This window comes from Anopheles moucheti, chromosome X (assembly GCF_943734755.1).
Source record: "Anopheles moucheti chromosome X, idAnoMoucSN_F20_07, whole genome shotgun sequence".
Classification (NCBI taxonomy): domain Eukaryota; kingdom Metazoa; phylum Arthropoda; class Insecta; order Diptera; family Culicidae; genus Anopheles; species Anopheles moucheti.
The window spans coordinates 10092573-10115398 of NC_069142.1; the positions used below are offsets into that span (position 1 = coordinate 10092573).

The following is a 22826-nucleotide window of genomic DNA, read 5'->3' on the forward strand; positions in this document are numbered from 1 at the left end:
ATCGAAGATAGAGAGCGAAGATGAGAGATCGAAAGAGAGCAAGCGAGAAACAGAGAAGCAGCGAGGGAGCAAGCGAGAGCGAGCAGTGCGGAGTATGGCACATACGTTAAAGGAAAATGGAGTGCGAGTGAGAGAGCACGTGACAGAGCGAGAGTGCTAGTGCTGTTTGTGCAATTCTGGGAGCTGTTTGGCAGCGTTCATTGGTTTGTTGTTTTTCTCGTGTTTGTGTGTTGTTGTTGCTGTTGTTTTTCCTCAACGTTAATGTTGTTGTTGCCTCTCCTCGCTGCACGAATGTTTGTTTTCGCCCCGGTCAACCCCTGCGCGCCACCCGTACGCTCACGGGGCAGGAAAATATGCCCGAGCCCAGCCAACAAGGGGCCACAGCGACCGTCGTCCCCGGGGTTGGTGTTAGATCGCGCGTATCCTGCGTACGGTGCGGAGTGTGACGCGTTCGCTTTTCGTGATCGAGATTTTCCACAGCTTCCAGTGCGGTGCAGTGTGTACAGGGCACCGAGCTCTAGTGACTACGGTGTTGGCTTCACAGTGCTTGCTTCCAGTGCCAGTGGTCCGGGACGGGTTTATCAAAGCAGACGACAATCAAAGCAAATCAAAGCAGCACGCAACAGGGACTGGTGTTGGTGTATTACAGCAGTGTTACGTCGTGAATTTGCCCAGAAAAACAAACAAAACATTCACACCGAAACCCCCTCCGCCTTGTTGGGCCTTCACCTCCTTCCTCCCCCTAAAAACGGGCGGCAACATGTTGAACGTGTGTGCGGATCTGGTGCAGTTTGACCAGTACAGTCTCCAGCTGTACAACTACGCGATGGTGGAGCGCTTTCGCTCGAACCAGTTCTTCAACTACGGTAACTTTGTGGCGGACACCCGGACACTGTCCCGATTCTTCAAACCCTCGCTGCCCCCCAACCCGGTCGATGCGGCGGCAGCAGCGGCGGCGGCCGCAGCGGCAGCCGCGGCCGGCAGTGCCCTGCTCGCGGACGCCAGCAAACTTTCCTCCCAGGCCCCGAAGCCCCAGTACAGCTACATCGGCCTGATAGCGATAGCGATCCTCAGCTCGCCGGAGAAGAAGCTCGTCCTGTCCGACATCTACCAGCACATCCTGGACAACTACTCGTACTTCCGGAGCCGCGGTCCGGGCTGGCGGAACTCGATCCGCCACAACCTGTCGCTGAACGACTGCTTCATCAAGGCGGGCCGGAGTGCCCACGGCAAGGGCCACTACTGGGCGGTGCATCCGGCGAATGTGGAGGACTTCCTCAAGGGGGACTTCCGGCGGCGGAAGGCCCAGCGCAAGGTGCGCCGCCACATGGGTCTGACGTCCGACGACGACATCTACGACAACAGCAGCCCGCGCCAGTTCTTTCCCGCGATCAACTCACCGCCCCACGCACCATCCCAGCAGGGACCCCCAGCTCAGCCGCCGTCGGGCGCGACCGTACTGCCCCCGCATCCGGTACTGGCCAACCCGGCGCTCTACCTTGGCCCGGGCTCGACCGCATCTGCGACGGCCACCTCAGCGGCAGCGGCCGCGGCCGCAGCGGCAGCAGCAGCGGCCGCCGCAGCTGCCGCCGCTAGCTCCAGCACAGCCGCCGCAGCCGCCGCCGCTGTCGGAGGTGGAGGAGGTGGCGGAGGTGCGATAGGAAGCGTACCACCGCCGCCGGCACCGTCGGCCAGCAAGCTGGCGCTGGTCGGACTCGGTGATCCGGTCGATCATCATCTGCATCATCAGCATCAAGCCGCCGCCCTCCTGCATCATCATCACCAGCAGCAGCAGCAGCATCTCCATCAGCACCATCATCAACATCAACACCATCACCATCACCATCACCACCATCATCAAACAACGGCTGCGGCCATCATCATGCGCAACACGATGGAGAGCTTCTCCCGCAAGCGCCAGTTCGACGTCGAGTCGCTGCTCCGACCGGACGACGGTGCGGACGAACGCGAACCGTACGAGCTCCGGCGGCCACGGCTCTGTTCGCCCGCCAGCTCCAGCCAGAGCCCTTCGCCGTTACCACCGTACACGGCCCAGGCACTGGTACTGTCCGGACCGAAGACGAGCCCGATCCAAATGCAGCCGTCCGGCGGTAAAACACCCCAACAGTGAACCCACTGCAGAAAACCCCGCGAAAAGAGAGAGAGATAGCGAGAAAGAGAGAGGTAGAGAGAAAGAGAAAGTATTTCCTTGATCTCAAGTACGTGTTTCGCTTACAATGATCCCCAAAACGTGTACACTCCTTCACGAATTCCCTAAAATCGCTTGTACTGTTGCTGGTGCCGTGACCAGGATCTTCCCTTTAAAAGCAGTCACCTCACAGGAAAATCACACTGCTTTCCATACTTTTCACTCTCTATCAACGTTCTCTATCAACCCCTTTGCCACCTACACAACCCCTTTGTTTTTTTGTGGAAATGAAACATACTGTGAGAGGGAGAAAAGGAGATAGCTAGAGGCAAAGGCAGATAAAACAAGAAAAAAAAGCAACACACTATTATAAATGTATATTAAACTATGACGCGCATCTTCAAATCGCGTTTATTGAATGTGACTGTTAGCCATTGATGTGAAACGATCCGGATGGGAAACATGTAATAGGATCATCCCGCTACCCGCACCACCCCCTTTCCACCCTTTTGCCCGGGAGGCTATTCCCGGGAGGAAATGTGCTTCCTTTTGCCGAACCGCGTCCCTCGCACTAACGCCACCCGGGATTATAAAGTATATCAAACAATTATAATGAAAAGCCATCGCGCTGTTCGGTCCCTGGGTTGGGAGCGAACACAAACCACACTACAACCCCCGTGTCTTGTAAGCCGATTTTCCTTTCTTCTGTTCCTTCCTTTCTTTTGCCCTTTTCCTCTTACTTTTTTTTGCATCCAGCATCCTTCGAGTTGTTGGTGGTTTTTCTAGTGGCAAAACCGGGGAGCGGCTAAGGTGTGGCCGTAAGCTCGTCAGTGCAGAAATTAATTTCGATATCAAAAGAAGGATTAGGAGGCGGTCCACCCTTCCAGCTCCTGGGGAGGTTGATTAATTTTCTCAATTTTTCCCGGGGTTGGGGGTTGGCTTTTTTTTCTTCTCTTTTCAATGCTTCCTACTCCGTCATTTTCTCGCTCCCATGTGGGGGATGGATTTTCCCGAACCGGTATGGTTTCCTTTTGTGCGTGCGTGTATGGGCGAGAGTCCTTATAGCTTCCGCGTACAATCATTTAGTAAGGATGATAAAATTAGATGCACGAAGTAAGGGAAGGCGTAAGGGAATGCGGAAGGGTGTAGTTCAGATAAGAATGTTCCTTCTTCTCCCCTCCCACCATCCCCCAACATTCCCTGCTAATAGCCACCCAATGTTTCGTGTGTTACTGTATGTCGATGTCTAGACCTCTCCACCTTCCTCAACTTGTTCGCCCATCCAAAAGCTCGCTCCAAACCAAAAAAAAGGGGGGTTTTATTTGTGTAGGCTGTTCGTTGGCACTCTTACGTCTATGTAATAATGCTTCACACCAATTTGTTACACTGCCACCGATACTGGCCAGGCAAAAACATTCGAACGATCGGAAAAAACAGAAAAACAAAATATTATATTAACCTAATTCCTTCTCCAACAAAAAACCCAAAAATCCACACCGGATGCGTGTTTAGTGTTTTTTATTCCTACGTGTGTATGTGTGTGAGTGTGTGTGTGTGTGTATGATTCTGTGAATGTGAGTGTGAATGTGTGATATATATTAAGGAAACACATCCGAAAGATTCCTTTCTTTCTGAGGGTTTTCTAGCGGTTGTCCACGAATTCTGCAAAAGTTCTTCAAGAAATTCTTCAAGAAATCAAGAAAATTCTGGTGGAGTAGCATTGGGACTCATCACATTTTTATTCGTTTCTCAGTGTGTTGTGCGGTACATTTATAAATATCAGACTGCATTCCAAGAATTCCATTAAAATTCTCTACTAGCCAGGTTCCGTTTCGTCGTCTAAGTCATCCTCAATAGAGTCATCACTAGATATGAAGTGTTTCCTCCGACAACTCCTCCAACGAAAATGCGGCAGGCAGTGAAAAAACAAAAGACAAAACCATACATTAGAAAGCTGCAAGTGACGCTTGACCGAAGGGACGACACGTCCAAGCCCGACCCGGTAGCGGTTCTTCCTCGCCTGCGAAAAGATAAAGAAAGATCACCTGCAAAGAGAGAACCCCCATTCTACAGCCCCACAAACAAACAGAAAGGCACAAAAAGGATTCGCTATGCTCATTTTGGGTGCCAACGACAGATAGTCAACAGTATCACAGCGGTTTCGAAGTTAGTAGCTGGGGTGGTTTGGTCGTATCGGTAAGAGTAACCTACCCTGCGTAATGCTCCACAGTTCGGACGAGGTGAAAACACCGGTCGGTGCGATAAAGTCGTAGCTAAACACCTTGTTGCTTGTGGTGGTTTTGGAAAATTTGCGCGAGCTGTTGTGCGATTTTTCACTCTGGTTTTCCTCATCGCTGCGAAGTAATTCCAAAATAAAAAAAACAAAAAGGAATTAGTGGGTTACGGTTTAATTAATTTGACAGCTGTCACAGCACTGTCGCGCAACAGTTTTAGTTTGTTGCACTACATTTTAACTAGCTGCAAGGTTGCGTTTTCCTTGCGAGCAATTATTGTTTTATTGCAATAATAACTCTCAAAACGAGGAAATATTAATTTCCCCTGACAGTTGAGGATTTTCCAACCGTTATCCTATCGTTACCGGATTTGCAACGGGGGTTTCCTGTATTTCTGAGGATTTTTTGTTTGTTTTTGATGTATTAAATCCGTAAACGGAAGTCATTCTCTTCAATGAGTCTGTAATTAAGCTAAAATGGTATCATGCACGCTCCCAAAATCTTTCTTCTGCGTGCTACGGGCAGTCGCCTAGGGGTAAAACCTCCTCTAATCCGCTCAGCTCCGTACACCGAGGAATTAGCGAAGAGGATTAAGGTTTCCGTCTGGACGCTGCTGTTGCTGCTTACCTGAAGCCTGCACGGTGCCAACCATCGGGGCAAAGGAACCAGCAACCGGGGTGGGAAAAAACGGAATAGAAATGGAAAGAAAAAAAAACGTTGGAGTTAGACAAATCGAATCCTTCCGAGGAGTGCCGCGTGGAGTGTGTAAGGTGTCGGGTGAAGTGTGCAGTGTCCTCTCTTGTTCTTGTGTACCGGGTTGTGCCCTTGTGTTTGGTGTGAGAAATGTGACCAGAGCCGTACGAGTGAAACCCAAAACATTAAGAAAATAATAATAAAATAACACAACAAACCGTCAACGCCACGTATCCTTCGGGCCGGCCGGGCGTGGTCCTAAATGTGAAGAAGCACTTAGTGCCGCAACAACAAACACACATCATTGTTTGGTGCCGGACGTGTTTGAAGTGGCCGTGTGTGTGTGTGTATTTTTATGTTATTTTTTTGTTTCGCTCACGGACAAGAAAGACACCGAGGATGAGTCGGTCAAATTTGCACACCAGACGCGCACCCAACAGCTAATGGCCGTTGCAATGTTGCAGCGACGCGCAGCGCAAAAGGCAACAAGCAGAAGAGCATTCAAACAACGTGACGGTGCACCTTTACCGATCGCTCCGTCTTTCCCCGCGGTTTTGTTTTCACCCCCTGCCACGGGGACTGTTTTAATGGTAAAACAATTCGTGTTTAACACCGCAGCTACACACTCCAATCAATTAGAACATTGGCACATTGTTTTCTTCGCAAAAGTTGCGAACCAAAGTAGGATTTTTGTTCGACGCGAGCGGGATAATTACGATTAATGTGTGGCAGCCAAAAACCCTATGCTTTCTTCCTTTTATCTAGCATCCGAGTAGTCCGTAATCGGTACGTGTGCTGATAATGGTTTGTGTGACGATACTAGGTGTGTTTTGTATCTACTTTTGCATACTTTTCGGCAACGAGGTTATTGTGAGTGTATTTTTTTATCCAAATCCACTATCTTTTATCGTGTCATCCAAAATATGGGTGACGCTTTTGTACGTTTAGAATAACCTTTTTATTTGCTTTTGATAACATTACTAGGTGTATTTTGTACCTACTGTTGCGAAAAGTCGACAAATAAAAAAAAATATAAACAAGGCTATTGTGTGGTTTTTATCTATCTTCCACTATTTTTTTTCTTGTCACCCAAAATATGGGTGACGCTTTTCTACACTCAGAATTACTTTATTATTTGCGTTTTTGGTGCGGAAATAATGGAACATTCGCCTTAGAGTCGAATTAGAAAGGTAATTGGTAATAAATTACTATTATTTTGAGAAGATTTTTGTCGCACGACGCTAAAACAATCTCTCCATATGTTTGGTAATTTTAGACAATTTTAGACCATTTTATGACCATTTTAGTGCTTGTTTGATAGTGCTTGTTTTACAATAACTAATTTTGGATAAACCTTTTATGATAGTTTTCTTTTTTTGTAGTGTTTTGTTATCACAAAGCCTTTTACAATCAGTGACCCAAGCAGTAAATGCAGTAATTGTTGAAGTATGATTGTATTTTTGCTATAAAGATAATATTTTTGTTATAATATTGTTATTGTTATTTAGGAAGTTTATCAACTACAGCAAAAAAAGTATATAAGTGCGTAATATTAAAATAATAAGGCGCATAATATCAACATACCCACTAACACAAAGTTAATTAAGAAAAGTGCACTCTTTTAGACTCGAATTGATCTTGATCTAGGTTTAAAACTAAGTAAATGTTGGTTCCTTTTAAATTTCTTGATCATATTTCAAACGACATGTATATACAAAGAAATTTTCAATTTTTTAAAGATTTGAGATTGCATACATTTAGGCTAATTAGGGAAAATTGAAACCTTTCAAATATTTCTTCAATTGATGGCAATAAAATGTAAAATATTAAGTAAAGACTCTTTTTAGCACTCTACTTGGTTAAAAAAGGAATTAAGAATTAAAGGAAGAGATGTGCTATCTCTTCTTTGATGGTAAAAAGTGTCATTCAAACACATTATGATTTTGTAAGTACTAAAAGGTAGCGTACGAGAAGCGTTTAGCCTACATTTAGGCGCAAATTTAATCATTTAAGCTTAAACATTCAACCACCACACACGAATTGAATCTTATGTGCAACACCATTCTGTTAGAGTTTTATAAGTAAAGGAAACTCTTCAAGAGCGTGGCATAAATCAAATTGTTTGATGGTTGCAGCCTTTAACACACCGGAATATTCTTTTACTTTTCACCAGTGAAATGTGCACTTTCCTCACACTTGCACAAACCAAAAGAAGCCGCTCCGCTTGCCAATTTGACCCTTTTTATTGCTCCATGCCATTCACCGACATTTTACACCGTTCTCGGTGTGTGTGTGTGTGTGTGTGTGTCTGTGTGATTTGCTTGATTAGAGGGGAGCATATTTTCCGCGGTTCATTAGGTTTGATATTCCGGCACGGCCGAATCGGATCCGGACCGTTTCCGCCGTTTTCAACAAAAGATTCTCCCACCCTCACCATCACCCCTGCTCCGCCGTCTTCCACCCTAATGTTTTGGGATGGTCGTGGCAGCGGAGAGTGGAGAGAAGGGGAGAAAAAACAAACCCCCCAAACTCCCACCCCTAAGTAGTAAATGAAGATGGTTAGGTAGTTTTCGGCATTTTTTGTCTCTCTCTCTCTCTCTCTCTCTCTCTCACTCGTTGTGTGTTAGTTTGTTTTTCGCGTAAAGCTTCCCATTTCACTCCACTCACCCAACCCCCACCGGCGATTCACGATCTCAACCCTTCAAAATGGATTATGCACCAAAGGGGTGAGGGGGTTGTTGGAGGAAAAACTTTTCTGAAACCGATCCGAAAAACGGCTCTATTTGTCTTGATCGCACGCTCAGTGAAAGTGATGCCGATTCTGCCCTCCACCTTTTTCCACCCCACAACCCCCGACCCCCTGCTGCTGAACGGGGGATGATTATTGGCCGTCGGTATTTTTGCTCTTTGTTTTTTTTATTAACCTCAAATCACTTAACATCCCGACTGTCCAGATGCCGGCACTCGCTTCTCTGTCTCCGCGCACTCACACACACACACACAAGCGCTCGCGCGCGCCCACCCCTTCGCACCCCATTCCCCTGCCCAAACGGCTCACACAACGTAGACGGGCGAAATACCAACAAAGTGGAGAAGGGAAAATAAATATTAAGACATCGGAGGTTTTGGTAGCATAAGCGCGAACCGTACCGCGGGGTGATCGGAGGGCCGCAACATAAAACAACAGCATAACATATCCGCACATACCCAATACGGTTGTGGAAAGGAGCGACAGGAGCGATAGTTAATTGATTTTTAAAAGCCGCAAAAACACGATCAAAAGACGGAGCAACACAAGCAATGTGTGAGGGGAGAGAAGAAAACGAAAAGAAAAAAAACACACCGCCAAGAAGTGATGGAGCGCGCGTGCGTCTGCGTACACACACACACATACACAGCTTCTCTTCCGATGCCTATCGATCGATTGGCGGTCTGGCGGCGATCAGGCCTTTGTAATAATCGCCTTCATAACCCGCGCGGCGAATGATAAAAACGGTTCCTATATTGGAACCGATCGTGAAAACGGGCAAGGGAGCGTAGTTCTGCGTGTGTGTGTGTGTGTGTATGTAAGCAACCCCCGGAAAAAGGGCTCCCTGCGCCAAATTGAGGAAATGTTTCTGTCAAATCATCTAAACATAGTGTCGATATCTTAAAAGAATAGCCAACGGCCGGCTACTGCGCAAGCGAAACTTTTATGAAACCGACGATTGGAAGGGGGGAAAGAGGAGGGGGGGTAGTGGGTAGTGTTTCTTGTGGGTGAGCATTAGTTGTTGTTTTTGTTAGCTTTTAAGGTCTCCTTATCCGACGGTGTGGAGAGTGAAATGAGTGGGCAACAGCCAGCCAACAACAACAGAAAAAAAGCGTCCGGGAACCGCCCGGTTTCGGCATCGAACCACCACCAGAACAAGCGGCAAACATCACAAGACGCACAATGGTAGACAACGGGCGGCCATTAGTTTTTTGGGATGGCCCCAACAGATGAAAGGGATGCGCGTTGTTGTGGAGTTTTTCCTTCCTCGTTGTTCGAACCTTTTAAGCAGCGCTGGTTTGGTGGGAGTTCTATTGTTTTTTTTTGCTCTTTGTTGTGGGTGGGAGCAGAGGGTTAGGGATGGGAGGTGATATTTTTTTCTCCCTTCGAGGGTGGTGACAACAACTTACACTTGATAAAGTTGGCCAGGTAGAGGTCGAGCTCCTTGATTAATACTTGAATGTGGTACGGATTGATGCAGAGGCTCGGGCTGGTGCAGAAGCACGCCTTTTCCAACCGTTCGCCGTCGGTGCTTTCGAGCGGTATCGCCTTGAACAGGATCACCATCACCAGATCGAGCCGCCAAACCTGTTAGAAACCGAACACAAAAACAAAAAAGTTGCGTGTGTGTGTGTGTGGAAACAATTCCCACTGCAAAAAAGGAGACCCGAACGCCGGTCCATACCTTATCCGCCTGGCGCAGACAATCTATCCGTCGCATCTTGCCCTTCTGGTCCGGGTTCGACAGGATGCACATGGAGGTTTTCTTCTTCGAAATGCAGTGCACAAAGTTTTCCCGACTATCATGGGTGATGTCCTTGCGCAGCTTGCCCAGCAGCCGGGCGGCCCATTTCTGTTTCGTTTCCGGATTTTCATTCTGCGTGAAACAAATTGGTGCGAAACGGATTAATTTTATTGGTTCAAAATGATAAATGATAAATGGTACATAAAAACATTAGAACGGTTGAGCAAAGTTAGCAAAAAATTAAGGAAAGAACGTTTTTCAGCGCCTAAAGTTATGTAATGCGTTTGACAAAGTCTTCTTAACAGGATAAATACGCGTTTTACATTTTTTATTTTACTGTAATCCTTTTATTCAATTTTAAATAAAAAAAAACCAAAATTGTAATCTTACAAAATTGTACTAATTTGAAAATATATATAGCAATTTTCTATTGTAAATTATTAATCAAACTCTTATATTTGTGTGTCATATATGCAGTGATAAACCCTTCTATCTATTCGCCAAACTATCCGATTCCTGCAAATCGTATCGGAAATATAAAATTTACAGAGTTTTCGGTGGTTATATTGACATGTTCACAAGCTTTTGCATTGTTGCGGATTAATACAGGGTTTTCGAAAATTATATTGACAAGTTCAAGGAGATATTGTTCTGTTCGGACAACAAATCTCAACAATTTGATGGGTTTGTGTCACAAACAGTGTTTTTTTATTAATAGAAAAGGTAAAAAGAAGCCAAAATTGCTGAAATTTTTAATGTTGTATCGCGTTTCAGCGATATCGGTACTATAACGGAATGCAACAAGAAAAGCCCTGTACCGATGTGTTGTGTATGTATGTTTCTGATTTGCTGTTCTAACGAGGAATCTGGACAGAGATGCGACTTCTGCCTTCTTCCAGTAACTAATATTCCGCTCCCTTTTGGGACAAACTATAGCGAATAAAAATTCATATGACATTTTTGGACAGAAATATTAATCAATCTAATTTATAATAAATCTCAAGAATGTGCTCCATCGAGAGAAGCTATAAAAGCGTTTGTATTATTTAAAATATTAAATTATTTTAATATTAAAAATTAATATTAAATATTAAGTAGTATGTGCGCCTGAAGGTATGCAATACACATCGTTCTACTATTTTACGCAGGAAGAACCGCTTTTATCTATTGGAATCTATAATTCCCATTAGTTTTGAGACTTTTCCATCTCTCAACTGTGACAGCACACCTTATCCCGTGTGTACTCTATTTTTTATACCTTTTATACCTTTTAAAGTATATTTAAGAAAAGGGATGCATACATTTAGGCGGATAGCATTCAAACACTCTTTTCTCACAAATAATTACTAACGGATAATCAGAGTCAGGGATGTGAAATCAATTTTTAATCTTAAAAACCTTCAATCTTTAATCTTTAAATCTTTCTCTAGCTAATTCATCGCCCTTTTAAAACATTGTAGCATCATCATCAAAAGACGTTACATTAGCGCTACGCCTTTTGCTTGTGTATTCCGCCAAGGGACGGCTTTTATTATTTCATTACAGTTTTTTTATGCATGAAACAGCCAACAAAACGAGAGAGATAATGTTGGAAGCTACTATTGCACTAAATAGGTTCCACATTGGTGGTAAATATAATCACAACGAGGGAAAGAAAGGACCAACTACTAACACTGTCGTATCCAATACTGGGCGGGTATCATTGGGTACTTCGTGGACTATTGCACTGGCAGTAGTAGTAGTGTGCGATACTTCCTGCTCAAATGTCACCGTTAATTCCGGTGCAGCTTTTTTCTCCCCTCTGGTGAGCATCGTTCCCAACTGCAACGATTGCAATGGCTTCGTGTTACACGCAACCAACACATCCGAACCAACCATCCCCTTTGTGGACTGGTTGCAAGCCGATTAGCGCGACCTAATCCAGCCTCCAGGGAGCGAAAAAAAAAACGCCTCCTCCCCCCCACCCTACACGAACAGCGTGTTATTGATTGAAGGGATTACGCGCCTGCATGTAGGCAGTACGCACAACATTATTCGATGATTAGCGGTTATTGTGGCTTCCTTTCATTGCACGTTGCCCGGGCACACTGTCCCCGGGGGGATTTGGGTGTACCGTTTAGCATTCCGCTTTTCGGCATTGTATAATTGTCCTGCCCGGAGGCAATGTGTGCGTGTTCGAACGCAGCATCCAACGCAACCGAAGGTGACAAATGACGGGTTCTGCCCAAAGCGAGCAGCAACGAAAGAATTACCAAGAATCTGTCAACCCATCTTTTCTCTTCCTTTTCGATCCATATATCCTTCCTGCTCTGCCGTGTCTGTCTGCTGTTTCGGCATCGGCGCAGTAGTAGCTTCCCAAGGCCCCAATGCAAAGCCCATCCGACCCAGACCGGCCCACAGTCCGGACGCCTAAAAGCATGCAAATTGCCTTTCATCCAGCGGTAATTGGAAAATAAATGCTTTTCCAGCGCGTTTTAACGCTCGCACACTCACACACCTACACAAGGGAATGTTATTTACTTAGTCGCTGCAGCGCCAAGTCGCTAATAAAGCAATTAGGCGAACGCATCACAACATCAAAGGGACATCACCGAGCAGCAGACGGGGAACCTTCATAAATCAGCCCCGGCGCGTTGCGGAGGCGTCGATGGTTTTACGGTGTTTGGGTTTTGCGCGTTCCCCTTTGCGTACAGGAAGGCTAAAAACGGTAATACAATTAAAGCAAAACTCAAGTGCGAGCGGGTGAATAAAATCGCACCCTGCTTTGCGTGTTTTGCTAACCCCCGGCGTGTTAAAGCCTGGCTGGTGTTTAACTTCTGCTGCAAAATAGCAAATCGCCCGTAGCGGTATCGGGCGGGTGCTTGACGAAACACGATTTGACGAAAGTAACCCGAAGCCCATCGCTCCCAACGGGGCCGCGCTCCGGTTACGTCACGCACGGCCCAAACTTTCCCTCCAGGCAGTGGCGACGCCTCCGAAGGGAAAAGGAAGATAAATTGAATAATTGGCGCTATCATTGATACGTTCCGAATGTGTAGGGCAAACACACAGGAAAAAAAACCCCTCCAGGTCTCGGGGCATCTGCAGGCGTTTGGTGAAACATACGAATTTAGACAACAAGCCGGAGTACAAGCCCAAATGAATGTATCTTTATTTCTAGCCCGTTGTGTGTGTGTGTGTGTGTGTGTGTGTGGTAACGAAGTTAGGCCACTCGACTTTTGACAAATAAAGTGTCTATCATCCACATCATCAACATCGTTAATACTATCTATTAAGGTACGGCCGTATCTATCATCTAAAAGTTGGCCGAGAAACTTGCCTCCGAGGCGTCGGTAACATGAAACACTTTCGACGCCACCCCCTTTCGGGGTTAGGCGATAGGGCGTTTTGACGTTTGCATCCGAATCCATCGACCATATGGAGGTAGCGAGCCAACTACTGCAGCGAAAACCCTTCGGGGCCTCGAAAGGACCGCTCGTACCCGTATCTGTCGGTCAGCGCTGCTGCAAAGCAAAATGTAGTCTACATTATCCCACTCATTACCTGAAAGTCTCGCTTGCACTTGTTCTCCTCGTTGTGGGTCATCTTTTTCTCGTGCTTCTTGAGGTAACGTCGCTTGGCCGCCTGCAGGTTGAACCAGGTGTAGCTGAAGGATTTGACGTACGGCAGTAGCGCTTCGATGAAGGGATGGAAATCTTCCTGCTGCGTGGGGGTTTTTTTTAACGGTACCGGGCCGAAGGTGAGGAAAAAAAACGGGAGAAGATCGTGGAGTGAGAAATGAATTGTTCAATTACACCCGGGCAGTGCAGTGCCACTACGTAGGCATTCCACAAACAGAGCAAAACCAAAACAACTACAAAACAAAACACCACAAACATGAAGCAAACTCATTTGTATAAATACAGACACACATAGAAAGAAGGGAGGTAGAAGAAGGGAGGGAGGCAGTTGGGAAACATTTTGGACTCCGGGATGGTACGGAGTCTGCCTGCACGAGTACACCTAATTGCAGCAATTGCAGCATAACAATTTGGTTAGCGTTGGAGCGCGTGCACAATTGCGGCCTGGAAGCGTTTAATGCGTGCCGGAAAGAAAACGTTTATGCGCAATGGAAGCAGAAAGGAAGGGGGTGGGGTGGGAAAATAGGGAAGTCAATTTGCCACCTAAACTGCCCGAATTAGTGCGTAATAATGATGTTGTGTGGTGATAGAAAATACATTAAATGAGGTAAAACGACAGAAAATCACTTTTAACTGTCTTTTGTTTCTGTACATTTTTTTGTTGTATTAAATAACTGATGTTTGATATTTCAATTTTGTTTCAATAATAGTGTGATTCTCAATTTTACATCACACAAAATAACTATATACGGATATTTCCCGTTTGTGAGCATCTATGTGCAGATTCGCCTGAAAGCATGCAATTCGCAATACAATAGCTATTTTTCTACTCGTTTGATTTGATTTTTAACTTTTTTAACTAATTATATACTTGATTTTTAAAATTAATAGTGGCCTGGCCGTACTGTTTATTGTTTTCTTTAAATGTGAACACACCTTTTTTCATTCATTTGTTATTTATTCGGTAATTCGGTAATAAGAAATCAAGAAAACAATTTTCCTGCAGAAGGTAGAACCAATAGGGCTCGACATCATCCCAAAAATGCAGTGACACGATGAATAAAAGACTTCCATGCGACAAATGCTTTTTCTGCTATTCGATTCATTTTCATCAATCCATTCCACCATAACGAGAGTAAATTCTTTACAACAATTCTTAATAAATTAAGACAAAATATTTTCCTTATTAGGTAAATTTGATAAACCAATAATAGTAAATCAAATAAATTGAGTGCCTTTTGAATGATCGGCGTGAAACGCGATTATATTCGTTGTTGAAGTGATTGATTGTATATCCTTTCCATTTGCACAACAACAACAATTAGTATCGCAAATAAAGACGAAGTACATGAAACATAAATCATTAAAATTCATAAATGAAAACTTTGAAAACATTTAAATTAAAGAATAAAATTCACCGAAATGAATCACTTTTACTGCGATATTATCCATTATGTTAAAGAGATAGTATGTGTACAAATAATACAAAAAAATAACTAACTATTTCATTACAAACGTGCAATTTTCTATGTAATTCCATATTTTGTACATAACCCCTAAATATATGCAATCAGCACTTTTTAAGAACACTTTTAATAGCCAAGAGAACATTTTAGGGAAGTTTTTAAGTCTTATGATTGAATATATGAAGGCTTTCACCACAATCAAATATCCTTTAAAACATTAAAATAACATTAAAATTATGGGATCATTCATAGTACCGCTAGATTACTTTGTCACCTTTTTTAGAGTTTAATGCCAAGAACATTATTTGATATTGCTTTTAAGCAAATAGGTAAATATCCATAGTGTCCTTGAATTCCAATCGTTTTACTGCATACAGAACCAAAATAGCAAGGCGTAAATTGGCTGAATTTAGCTTACAGTACAGATTTTATTCACTTTCTTTCCTATCAGAAGCTAATTAACATCAATTGTAGTTCTCACTAATTCCTACTCTTCCAATGTAATCTATCGACAATGTTTTCGTCCTCACAATTCGTCCGCTTGAGGACATCTGAGTACAAAAATAAATAATAACCTTTGTTCCCGTCGCCTACCGGGAGACTCTTGACAAGAAACAGGCGACTCTACAAGCTCTTAGCGATTGTTACACATTAATCTCGTTTGTGCTGCAAAAACACCTTCACACCGATACAGCTGCCCTGCAACACCTCGATCGAACACCATTGTTCACTGATTTCGCCAAAAGTCCTTCAAAGGTTCAAGAATTCCCTTTTTTTCCCCAGCGATACAAACACAAGCAAACCCCTGAACAACAACATCAACAACGACAAAAAAAAACGCAGGTTAACGCCATGCGGCGGAAGCAAACATGCAGCATGCAGCAAACACTGGGCAGCAAAATCGGAAAACGGAAGTGAGAGCCCGCCCTGGTCACCAGGTCACTTGCGCACCTTCCGTACCGGCATTCGGCACAGGATAGCAGGGAGTTTGTCATTCGCAATTTGTTTTTTCGTTACGCCAATGAGTAGATGCCGAGATGCACCGAATTAGACCGAAGGTTTGCTATCGTTAATCGTTTCGCGCGCTAAAATTTATGCTGCCGTATGCTGAAAGAAAGACGTCGAAGGTACCGGGTGTTTGGGGTGTGAGTGATGAGGAAGAGACGAAAGGGAAAACAGCACGATCGATTTTTTTTTCGTTGGATGGATGGGATGGTGTGATTTTGATGCGCGGTTTGTTAGTGTTGCTAGTTGGGCTGTTGTGAGCCGTTGGCAACGTTGAGTTCATTCACGCGGTAACTTACCTGGGAGAGAAAATTGCCCTTGTTGATCGTTGCCTTCGAGTCCATCGTAGCGGATCTGCAAGAAAACACAAGAATGTGTGTCAAATAGCAGTAAGAGTTCTGTTGTATGAATCTTTTAAAAATTTACATGAAAAGAAGTAGGTTTTGTTAAGATTGTTGCCTAAATTTAGGCGTTTTCTCTCAAAAACATTAAGCATCTGCATTTTACCTACGAAACACACTCAAAAGTATCATGAATTAAGTTGTTCCACCCTATTCCTTTCCATGTCAACCGTCAAAAACGCATTGCATTTAAAGAAGGCAGTTTTGTTAAGATAATTGCATAGATTTAGGCGTTTTCTCCTAAAAAAACTCAAAGCTTGTGCAATTTACCTACGAAACACACTCGACAGTATCATAAATTGAGTTGCTCGACCCTATTCTTTTCCATATCAACCTTCAAAACTCATTGCATTTAAAGAAGGCAGCTTAACAAAACTAAGATTACGATAATTGCATACTTTTAGGCGTTTTCTCTGAAAAACACTATACTTCTTCAATTGACCTCTAAAACATGCTTATTTTAGAGCCATAAGTTTTATCGTACGCTTTACAAACACAATCTACTCTGGATTGAGGTGCAGAATAGAATAATTTAAACATTACGTCTTAAAAAATATTAAATATGCTATATATGTTAGCCGCTCTGTCACCTCTTTTATCCCTTTTAACGTTTACAGCTTTTATAACAATCTTCAATATGATTCTTATTGACCGTAAAGGTAAAGGTACCAATTGTGAGGAATAATTCCACCAAAAACCCTTTAATCACCGCCGGGCTGATAATTCTCAGGAGACTGCTCATGAAAAGAGCTCAAGGAATTAATTATCCTTAGCTTCTTATTACGTCGTCACGCGTCTTCCTGGCCGTAACAGCCGTCGTATTGGTTTGTCAGACCTGTTTTGCATGCCACGCAACACACAAGCCTTACTTCTCTTACTTCAAAGTACATAAAAATGGTTGAAGAACTGTCCGTTCATATTGCTATTTTAAACTCTTTCAGTTAGTATATGTAACTAAATGAAAACAAAATGGAGGAACTAAAAAGTGTGTAAATAATGGTGAAAACAATTTCGGTTTCTTCCTGATATCTCGCCTCTGCTCATCGTCGGTAAACGCAAACGGTCAACCGTCCAGCACCGTGCACGTCTCCTTAGCAACGCTAGCGCCATCTGCACGTGAAATGGTGGCAACGCACAAAACGAAAGCCAACACAGCACAACACAAACGCACAAACTTTCGCCGAAGCATAAACCCTATCCATTCCACCCCTTCTCCCTACACACCACACCATCTTCCCCCCTCTAACAAGCAATTCCCTTCCATTCATGAGAAGGAATCACTTGTGCCGCCGAGGTCGTTTTACGGGGGTCGCTGAAAACCCGCCAAAATACGGTCGCGTGTGACGCGCGGCACACCGTTTACCGAAGTCTGGCGACCTTTGGCATCGGCTTCGAGGCCGTACGTGCACCAGACAATGACATTAGCCGCACACCCCACCCTCGGGTTGTGCGTTTCCATCGTCTTCTTTCTCACCCTTTGCGTGTTGCGGCCCCGAGAAGCCGACCGACCTGTAGGAATGTTGCCAACCGGTCGTCGTGGCCAAAGCCCGGCGTTATTGGAGCACTTTGCCAAGTGGTGGCGCCTGAATGGAAAGCGTACAACGTTTCCGGCCTACCGGAAGTCGCGCCAAAAAAAAAACCGGCATTGCCGGTCCGGGGTCCACCACAAAACAATCCACTCAGCGGGCAGGCATCCGGCAAGGTTGGAGGAATGTCTGCCAGGGAATTCCCTAGCGAAAGAATATATGTGACAGAGCGGTACGAAGTTCGCGAATATCATGTCCAATCGCGATCAATCGAGATGTATGTGGCGTGTAAGCTAAACACCAAGTCACAAGGTACCTCCAACAGAGTGTACTGAGGTGAGGTGATTTTAGGATCGCTACTATAAATCAACTATGGCGTTGTGTGATGGTGCAGTTATGAGTGTTGATGCATGGCGCAAACTGCCCCGCATCGAACCACTTACTTACAACCCCCACCACCCTCCCCTCCCTTCCCTTCACCCACTCCTTCCCTATTGCACCCTTTCGTGAGAAACACCTTTTCGCAGCGACACACTGTTGAGTGTCTATTTTCGGGTTTGTTCTGTAAAAATAGTAAGGAAAAGGTAGCGGATAACAAGGACGGTGCAAAAAAAGGGTTCTCTAACGGTGCTTAGGCACCTCGCCTCACTCCCTCCCCCTTGCCCCACCTGCACCGTTCCTCATCGGATACGATCGTGGGTTTTGCCGGCAGTTTCAAACCGTACGGGCACGAACAATCAGCTGATCCGCCCATCGAACGGACGCGTACGGCTGCATTCGCTGCATCCTCCACGGAAAAAGGGGGGATAGAAGAAAAAACACCCTGGATGAGGGGGGGGATGAAGGAAAACCAACAACAAAAGTCAGGAAGGTAGCATTGAACGCGCGTTTTGGACGAAAATAGTCACCTCCCAGGCTGTCCCTCTATTGAACCACGGGTACAAGGGAGGTAGTGGAATACGGGGAAGGTGTGGAGAGGGGGGGGGGGGGGGTAACATGTTTGCGATCGCAGCATCGCGCGCGCAAAACACCAGATGACACCCGGAATTCGAAAACCCCCCCCCAAACTGCAGCCGAACGGGTGTATATCGGGCCAGTTTGAGTTGAAAAAGGGCAAAGGCGCGCGCCGGTCAGCCGAACGATAGATTTTTCGCGAACCCCCACCCTTTCCCTCCCTCCCCCCCTATTCACTTGCTGGTTTCCTTCTCAGCCATGGTTACAGTTCTTTTTTTTCGTTCATTTCGCTCTCCTTTTGCACACACCAAACGCGGCAACCCCCCTTTCAGCAAGGGTTGCGTTTCGATGTGGCGATGTCAAGGAAAAATATTGCTGCAGTTTTCCACCGTTCCCTTCCCACACCCCCCCCCCCCCCTTCCAACCCCTAGGGGTGCATTTTCTCCACCGGGGTTTTTAGTTTTGTCCACCGTCCACGCTTTACGAAAAACCTCGTTGTGTGTTGGTGTGTGTGTGCGGGGGTTTTTCTTCAATTTTTGTTGTTGTTCAAGATGATTTGGCTGTTTTTTTTTTCGACTTTTCCTTAACAGTATCCCACCTCCTCTGGGTGGCCCTCCCAATGCTATGCTTTCGAACGTCGCAAGTGAGAAGCGCAAACTGCACCCACTGCAGGGCAAAAGTGCGTGAAAAATAGGTGCAAGCGAGACAGCCGAGAGAGAGAGAGAGAGATGCTTTTGTTGGTGTGCAACGGAATGCAGAATCGTAGTGTGGGGCACCGTGAGAGCACACGAGATGCAAAACCCCCAAAGAACACATCTTGTTCAAAGAAACAACAACAAAAAAACAACCCCCTAACCCCCCCCCCCCCCCACCACACCCCCCTCCCACACACACATGGATGGGAAACGCAATGGGTGGTGGAAAAAAAATCCGACCAGGGATGAAAGATTTCGGGGCAAACTACAAAGCGGGCGATACTGTGGGCCGTTAACGAAGTTTTCCATTCTGTTTGTTGTTTGTGTGAGGGCAAACAAAACTAAAATAAAAGGGCAACACGGCAACTACGGTAAACAAATGTTCCAACATGTTACTAGACCTGGGGGGGGGGGGGTGTGTAAAGTGGAAAACGGGGGTTGGGGGTTGGAAAAAATAAGAATAACATCACTGGCTGATCGGCCGGCTGACGGCTGAGTTTCGTAACCAGAACCAGTGCAAAATAGCTGCACGCAGTCTTTAAGAGTAAGAGAGAGAGGGAGAGAGAGCAAAAGAGAGAGAGAGAGAGATATAAATGCATCTGCAGCACCGAGCATCGTGGCCGCGTGTATATTGCACAGTCGAAGCCTCCAACAACAATACACACGGCAATGTACACGCATACACCGACCGGACACACATACACACACACACACACACACACAGATACAGGGTACATGATGTACACACGTGCCACCAAATGGGAGCGCACGCTTGCGCACACACCATCCCGCAAGGACGGACACATCGCAATATCACCCAACCACCCCCTCCCCCTTCAACCCCTCGCCCAACCCCCACCAAAATAATAAAAAAAAAACAAACATTATTGAACTTTAACTGTAGGTGGAGATTTTCAGTTTTCGGAACGCGACTCCACTCTCCAAGCCTGAGATGTCCCCCCCCCCCCTCGGAAGTAGAGGAAGAGGGGTTAAAAAGGGGGGGGGGGGCGGATGAGGGTAAGCGAGAGAGCGGGGAGTACTTAAAAACATGCACACCCTCGCAACACACAGAGACACCCACACACACACACACACTCCACTTCGTAAGGAAGATTTCTTTTACTGGACATTGCCAGACATTACTTTTGATGTCCCGCGGATGTCCGTAGAATAGCGCTTTGGACTCACTGCAAACACTGCACCATCACGTAAACATGGCCCATCCGGTTAAGAAGAAAAGACACCCCAACCCCACTTTGTACCACACACACACTCACACATTCGCACCCCGATCCGGGATGTCCGGAATGTGGAGAGGGTCGTCCTCCAACACCTGCGAGATACCTTCCGGATATTCGGCAATTCTAGCCTTGGTTTACCTGTGCATAGCGGGAGTAGCGGTGACGGGGTCGGGTTCGTAACCGGGCGGCACTCCGGCTGCATCCAGCAGCCCGGCGGCACCAAACTGACCCCGATGTACGAGCGCCAGGTCAGACGCCGTGCTGGTGACGTATGGGGGGCGGCCCGCAGCAGACGGGACGCAACGCTGGGTGGCACGTGACGGTATCCGTACGTCGGTGTGTTCGTACGCCTCGCGAAGATGCACCGTGTCCGCTGGAGCTCCCGCAGCAAGGACATGGACGGGAACGTACGTCGTACTGCTGCTGCTGCTGCGGCCTCGTTCGCTCAGTCGGCAGGATGGCGCTGCGTTTTTTTGTTCTTTCCGCACACAGACACACACACACACACGTAAAACGGGCACGGGGAGTGGGTTCACTTGACGCGGGTTTCGCGGGGGGTTTGCACTGGCGAGCAACAACAACAACAACAACAAAAAAACACCCCCCGCCGCTTCTGACCAGACTTCTGGCAGGTCTCAGGCACAAAATGAGTGTTACGCCGCGTTGTCGAGGTCGAGGCTTGAAACGCGCACCTTCGACGAGGTCACCGACGAGGCACCGCCGAAAACCGAAAGGACACACTGGTCACAGAGAGGGAGCGGTCACACTGTCACACCGTTGGCCGTTGATTGTGTTGGGCAGTTGTTTGGTGTATGGGTGTATGGCCGGCAAAACTTGACAAGAGGAACTTGCACCGGAACAGGCACGCTGGAACGATGGAACCCGACGGGGTTGCGGGGGTGGGGTGCGGGGGGTTGATGTTTTGGGGGGGGTGGAGGATTAAGGGTGGGTGGAGGGTCACCACACTAGGTCGGCTTAGCTACATCTACGCCGGCCACACACTTCCGAGACCGAGTTCCGAACAAAACCTACACACACAAACACACACATAAGGTTACACGGCCACACGCACACGCACACGGGCCCAGGGGGGGGGGGGGTGGAGTGGTTAGACACTCCGAGCGCACTCTGTGACACCCTTCGGCAAAAAAGGACGAACTGACGTCTGTGTGTGAGGGGCGAGAGGGGGTAGAGGAAGAGAGCCCGGAGGAATGGGAAAGGGTAGGACGGAAAGCTACGGTGCGAGGTCACAGCCGTTCCGTCGCACTGGTCGCACCACCTGCGCCTCGATTACTACCGCCCCAAAAAACCCCCCTCGTGTGTCCACGGACGTTTTATGGCGCTGTCCCTCTGGACACTGTGGACACCGTGTCTGCACCCGACCAGGAGGAGTCGCAGACGCACACCGCGTTTACCCAACAATAACAATAACAACTAGGTTCTGGTTTCCCCCCTGCACACTAGAGGGTTTTGCTTTTCTTGACGGGGGTTGACGCGCTGTTTCTCGGGATCGCGCCTCCGTCCTCCGGAAGCGACGCATGCAACTGCATTCGGTGTTCGCCCTGCTAGCCACAAACCCGTCCGTAACGGTCGCTCGGCGGTGGCTCGCGTCGACGTCGCGGACGTTCGCTTCGGCACACAGACACGACACACACTCACACTCTCGCGCGCGCCCTCTCACGGAGGGTCCTGTTCGTGCAGCGCGGCTCAACTGCACCTACTGCTGGGTTGTGCGGTGCGTACTGAGTGTGTACGGCGTACTGTGCGATGCACCGGCCGAGAGGAACCCCGGACGGTTGACGAGGGGGAGCGTTGGAGAGGGGGAGGGGGATGGGGGTCGCTGGGAGCGAGGGCGAACAGATTTTCTTCTTTTCCTTCAGCGCGTTTGATGAGTGGTTGGGATGCTGGGGATGTAAAATAGGGGTAGGGGGTGAGCGAGATGGGGGTTGGAGGTTAGTTCGGTGTTTGTTTGTGAGGATTTGGCGAACGAGAGAGCGAGAGCACGTGAGAGAGAGAGAGAGTGAAAATGAGTGGCACTCCGTAGTGAAGGGAAAAGAGCGGTGTGCCCTGTACGGGAATGTACGAGCGTGTGTATGTGTAGGTGGAAAAAGGATGGAGAGTGGGGTAGAGAAGGGGAGCGGCGGGATGGGGAAGGTAAAGATATTAATATAACTGAGAAACGGTTGTAAACCCAACGGCAAAAAGAAAAGTAACACGAAAAATCCCTTTCGCGCGAAACCACCCGCCGAGATACGGGCCAGTTTCGCAGAGAGCAGAGCAGAGTAGTGCTGTGAGGTCTAGACTAATAAATCAACACACAGATTGCGGCCGCCACACTACGCCGTTTAC

The 22826-nt window shown here is 46.8% G+C and overlaps 2 protein-coding genes across 2 annotated transcripts; one reads left to right on the forward strand and one right to left on the reverse strand.

Annotated features, from left to right (window-relative positions):
• Positions 1-760: 760 nt before the first annotated feature.
• LOC128307315 (forkhead box protein fkh-2) lies at positions 761-2131 on the forward strand. The gene has a single exon (XM_053045084.1). It carries the CDS (start codon positions 761-763, stop codon positions 2129-2131), a length of 1371 nt encoding a protein of 456 aa, XP_052901044.1.
• A 1732-nt stretch (positions 2132-3863) lies between these two features.
• Positions 3864-22000, reverse strand: LOC128306835 (nuclear factor 1). Its single transcript, XM_053044456.1, has 6 exons — positions 20616-22000; positions 15960-16014; positions 13113-13271; positions 9510-9701; positions 9228-9412; positions 3864-4503 (listed from the first exon to the last, which is right to left on the reverse strand). Exons 1-6 carry the CDS (start codon positions 20621-20623, stop codon positions 4317-4319), a joined length of 786 nt encoding a protein of 261 aa, XP_052900416.1. The 5' UTR covers positions 20624-22000; the 3' UTR covers positions 3864-4316.
• Between the last annotated feature and the right edge of the window lie 826 nt (positions 22001-22826).

What these genes read in the sequence shown, in the direction of transcription:
- LOC128307315 (XM_053045084.1), top strand. Translation starts at nt 761, where the DNA reads ATGTTGAACGTGTGTGCGGATCTGGTGCAGTTTGACCAGTACAGTCTC.
- LOC128306835 (XM_053044456.1), bottom strand. An exon ending in AGTGCAAGCGAGACTTTCAG is followed by an intron (nt 9,702 to 13,112) that starts GTAATGAGTGGG and finishes TGTTTCACGCAG; the next exon opens with AATGAAAATCCGGAAACGAA. An exon ending in AACTTTATCAAGTGTAAGTT is followed by an intron (nt 4,504 to 9,227) that starts GTTGTCACCACC and finishes ATTACTTCGCAG; the next exon opens with CGATGAGGAAAACCAGAGTG.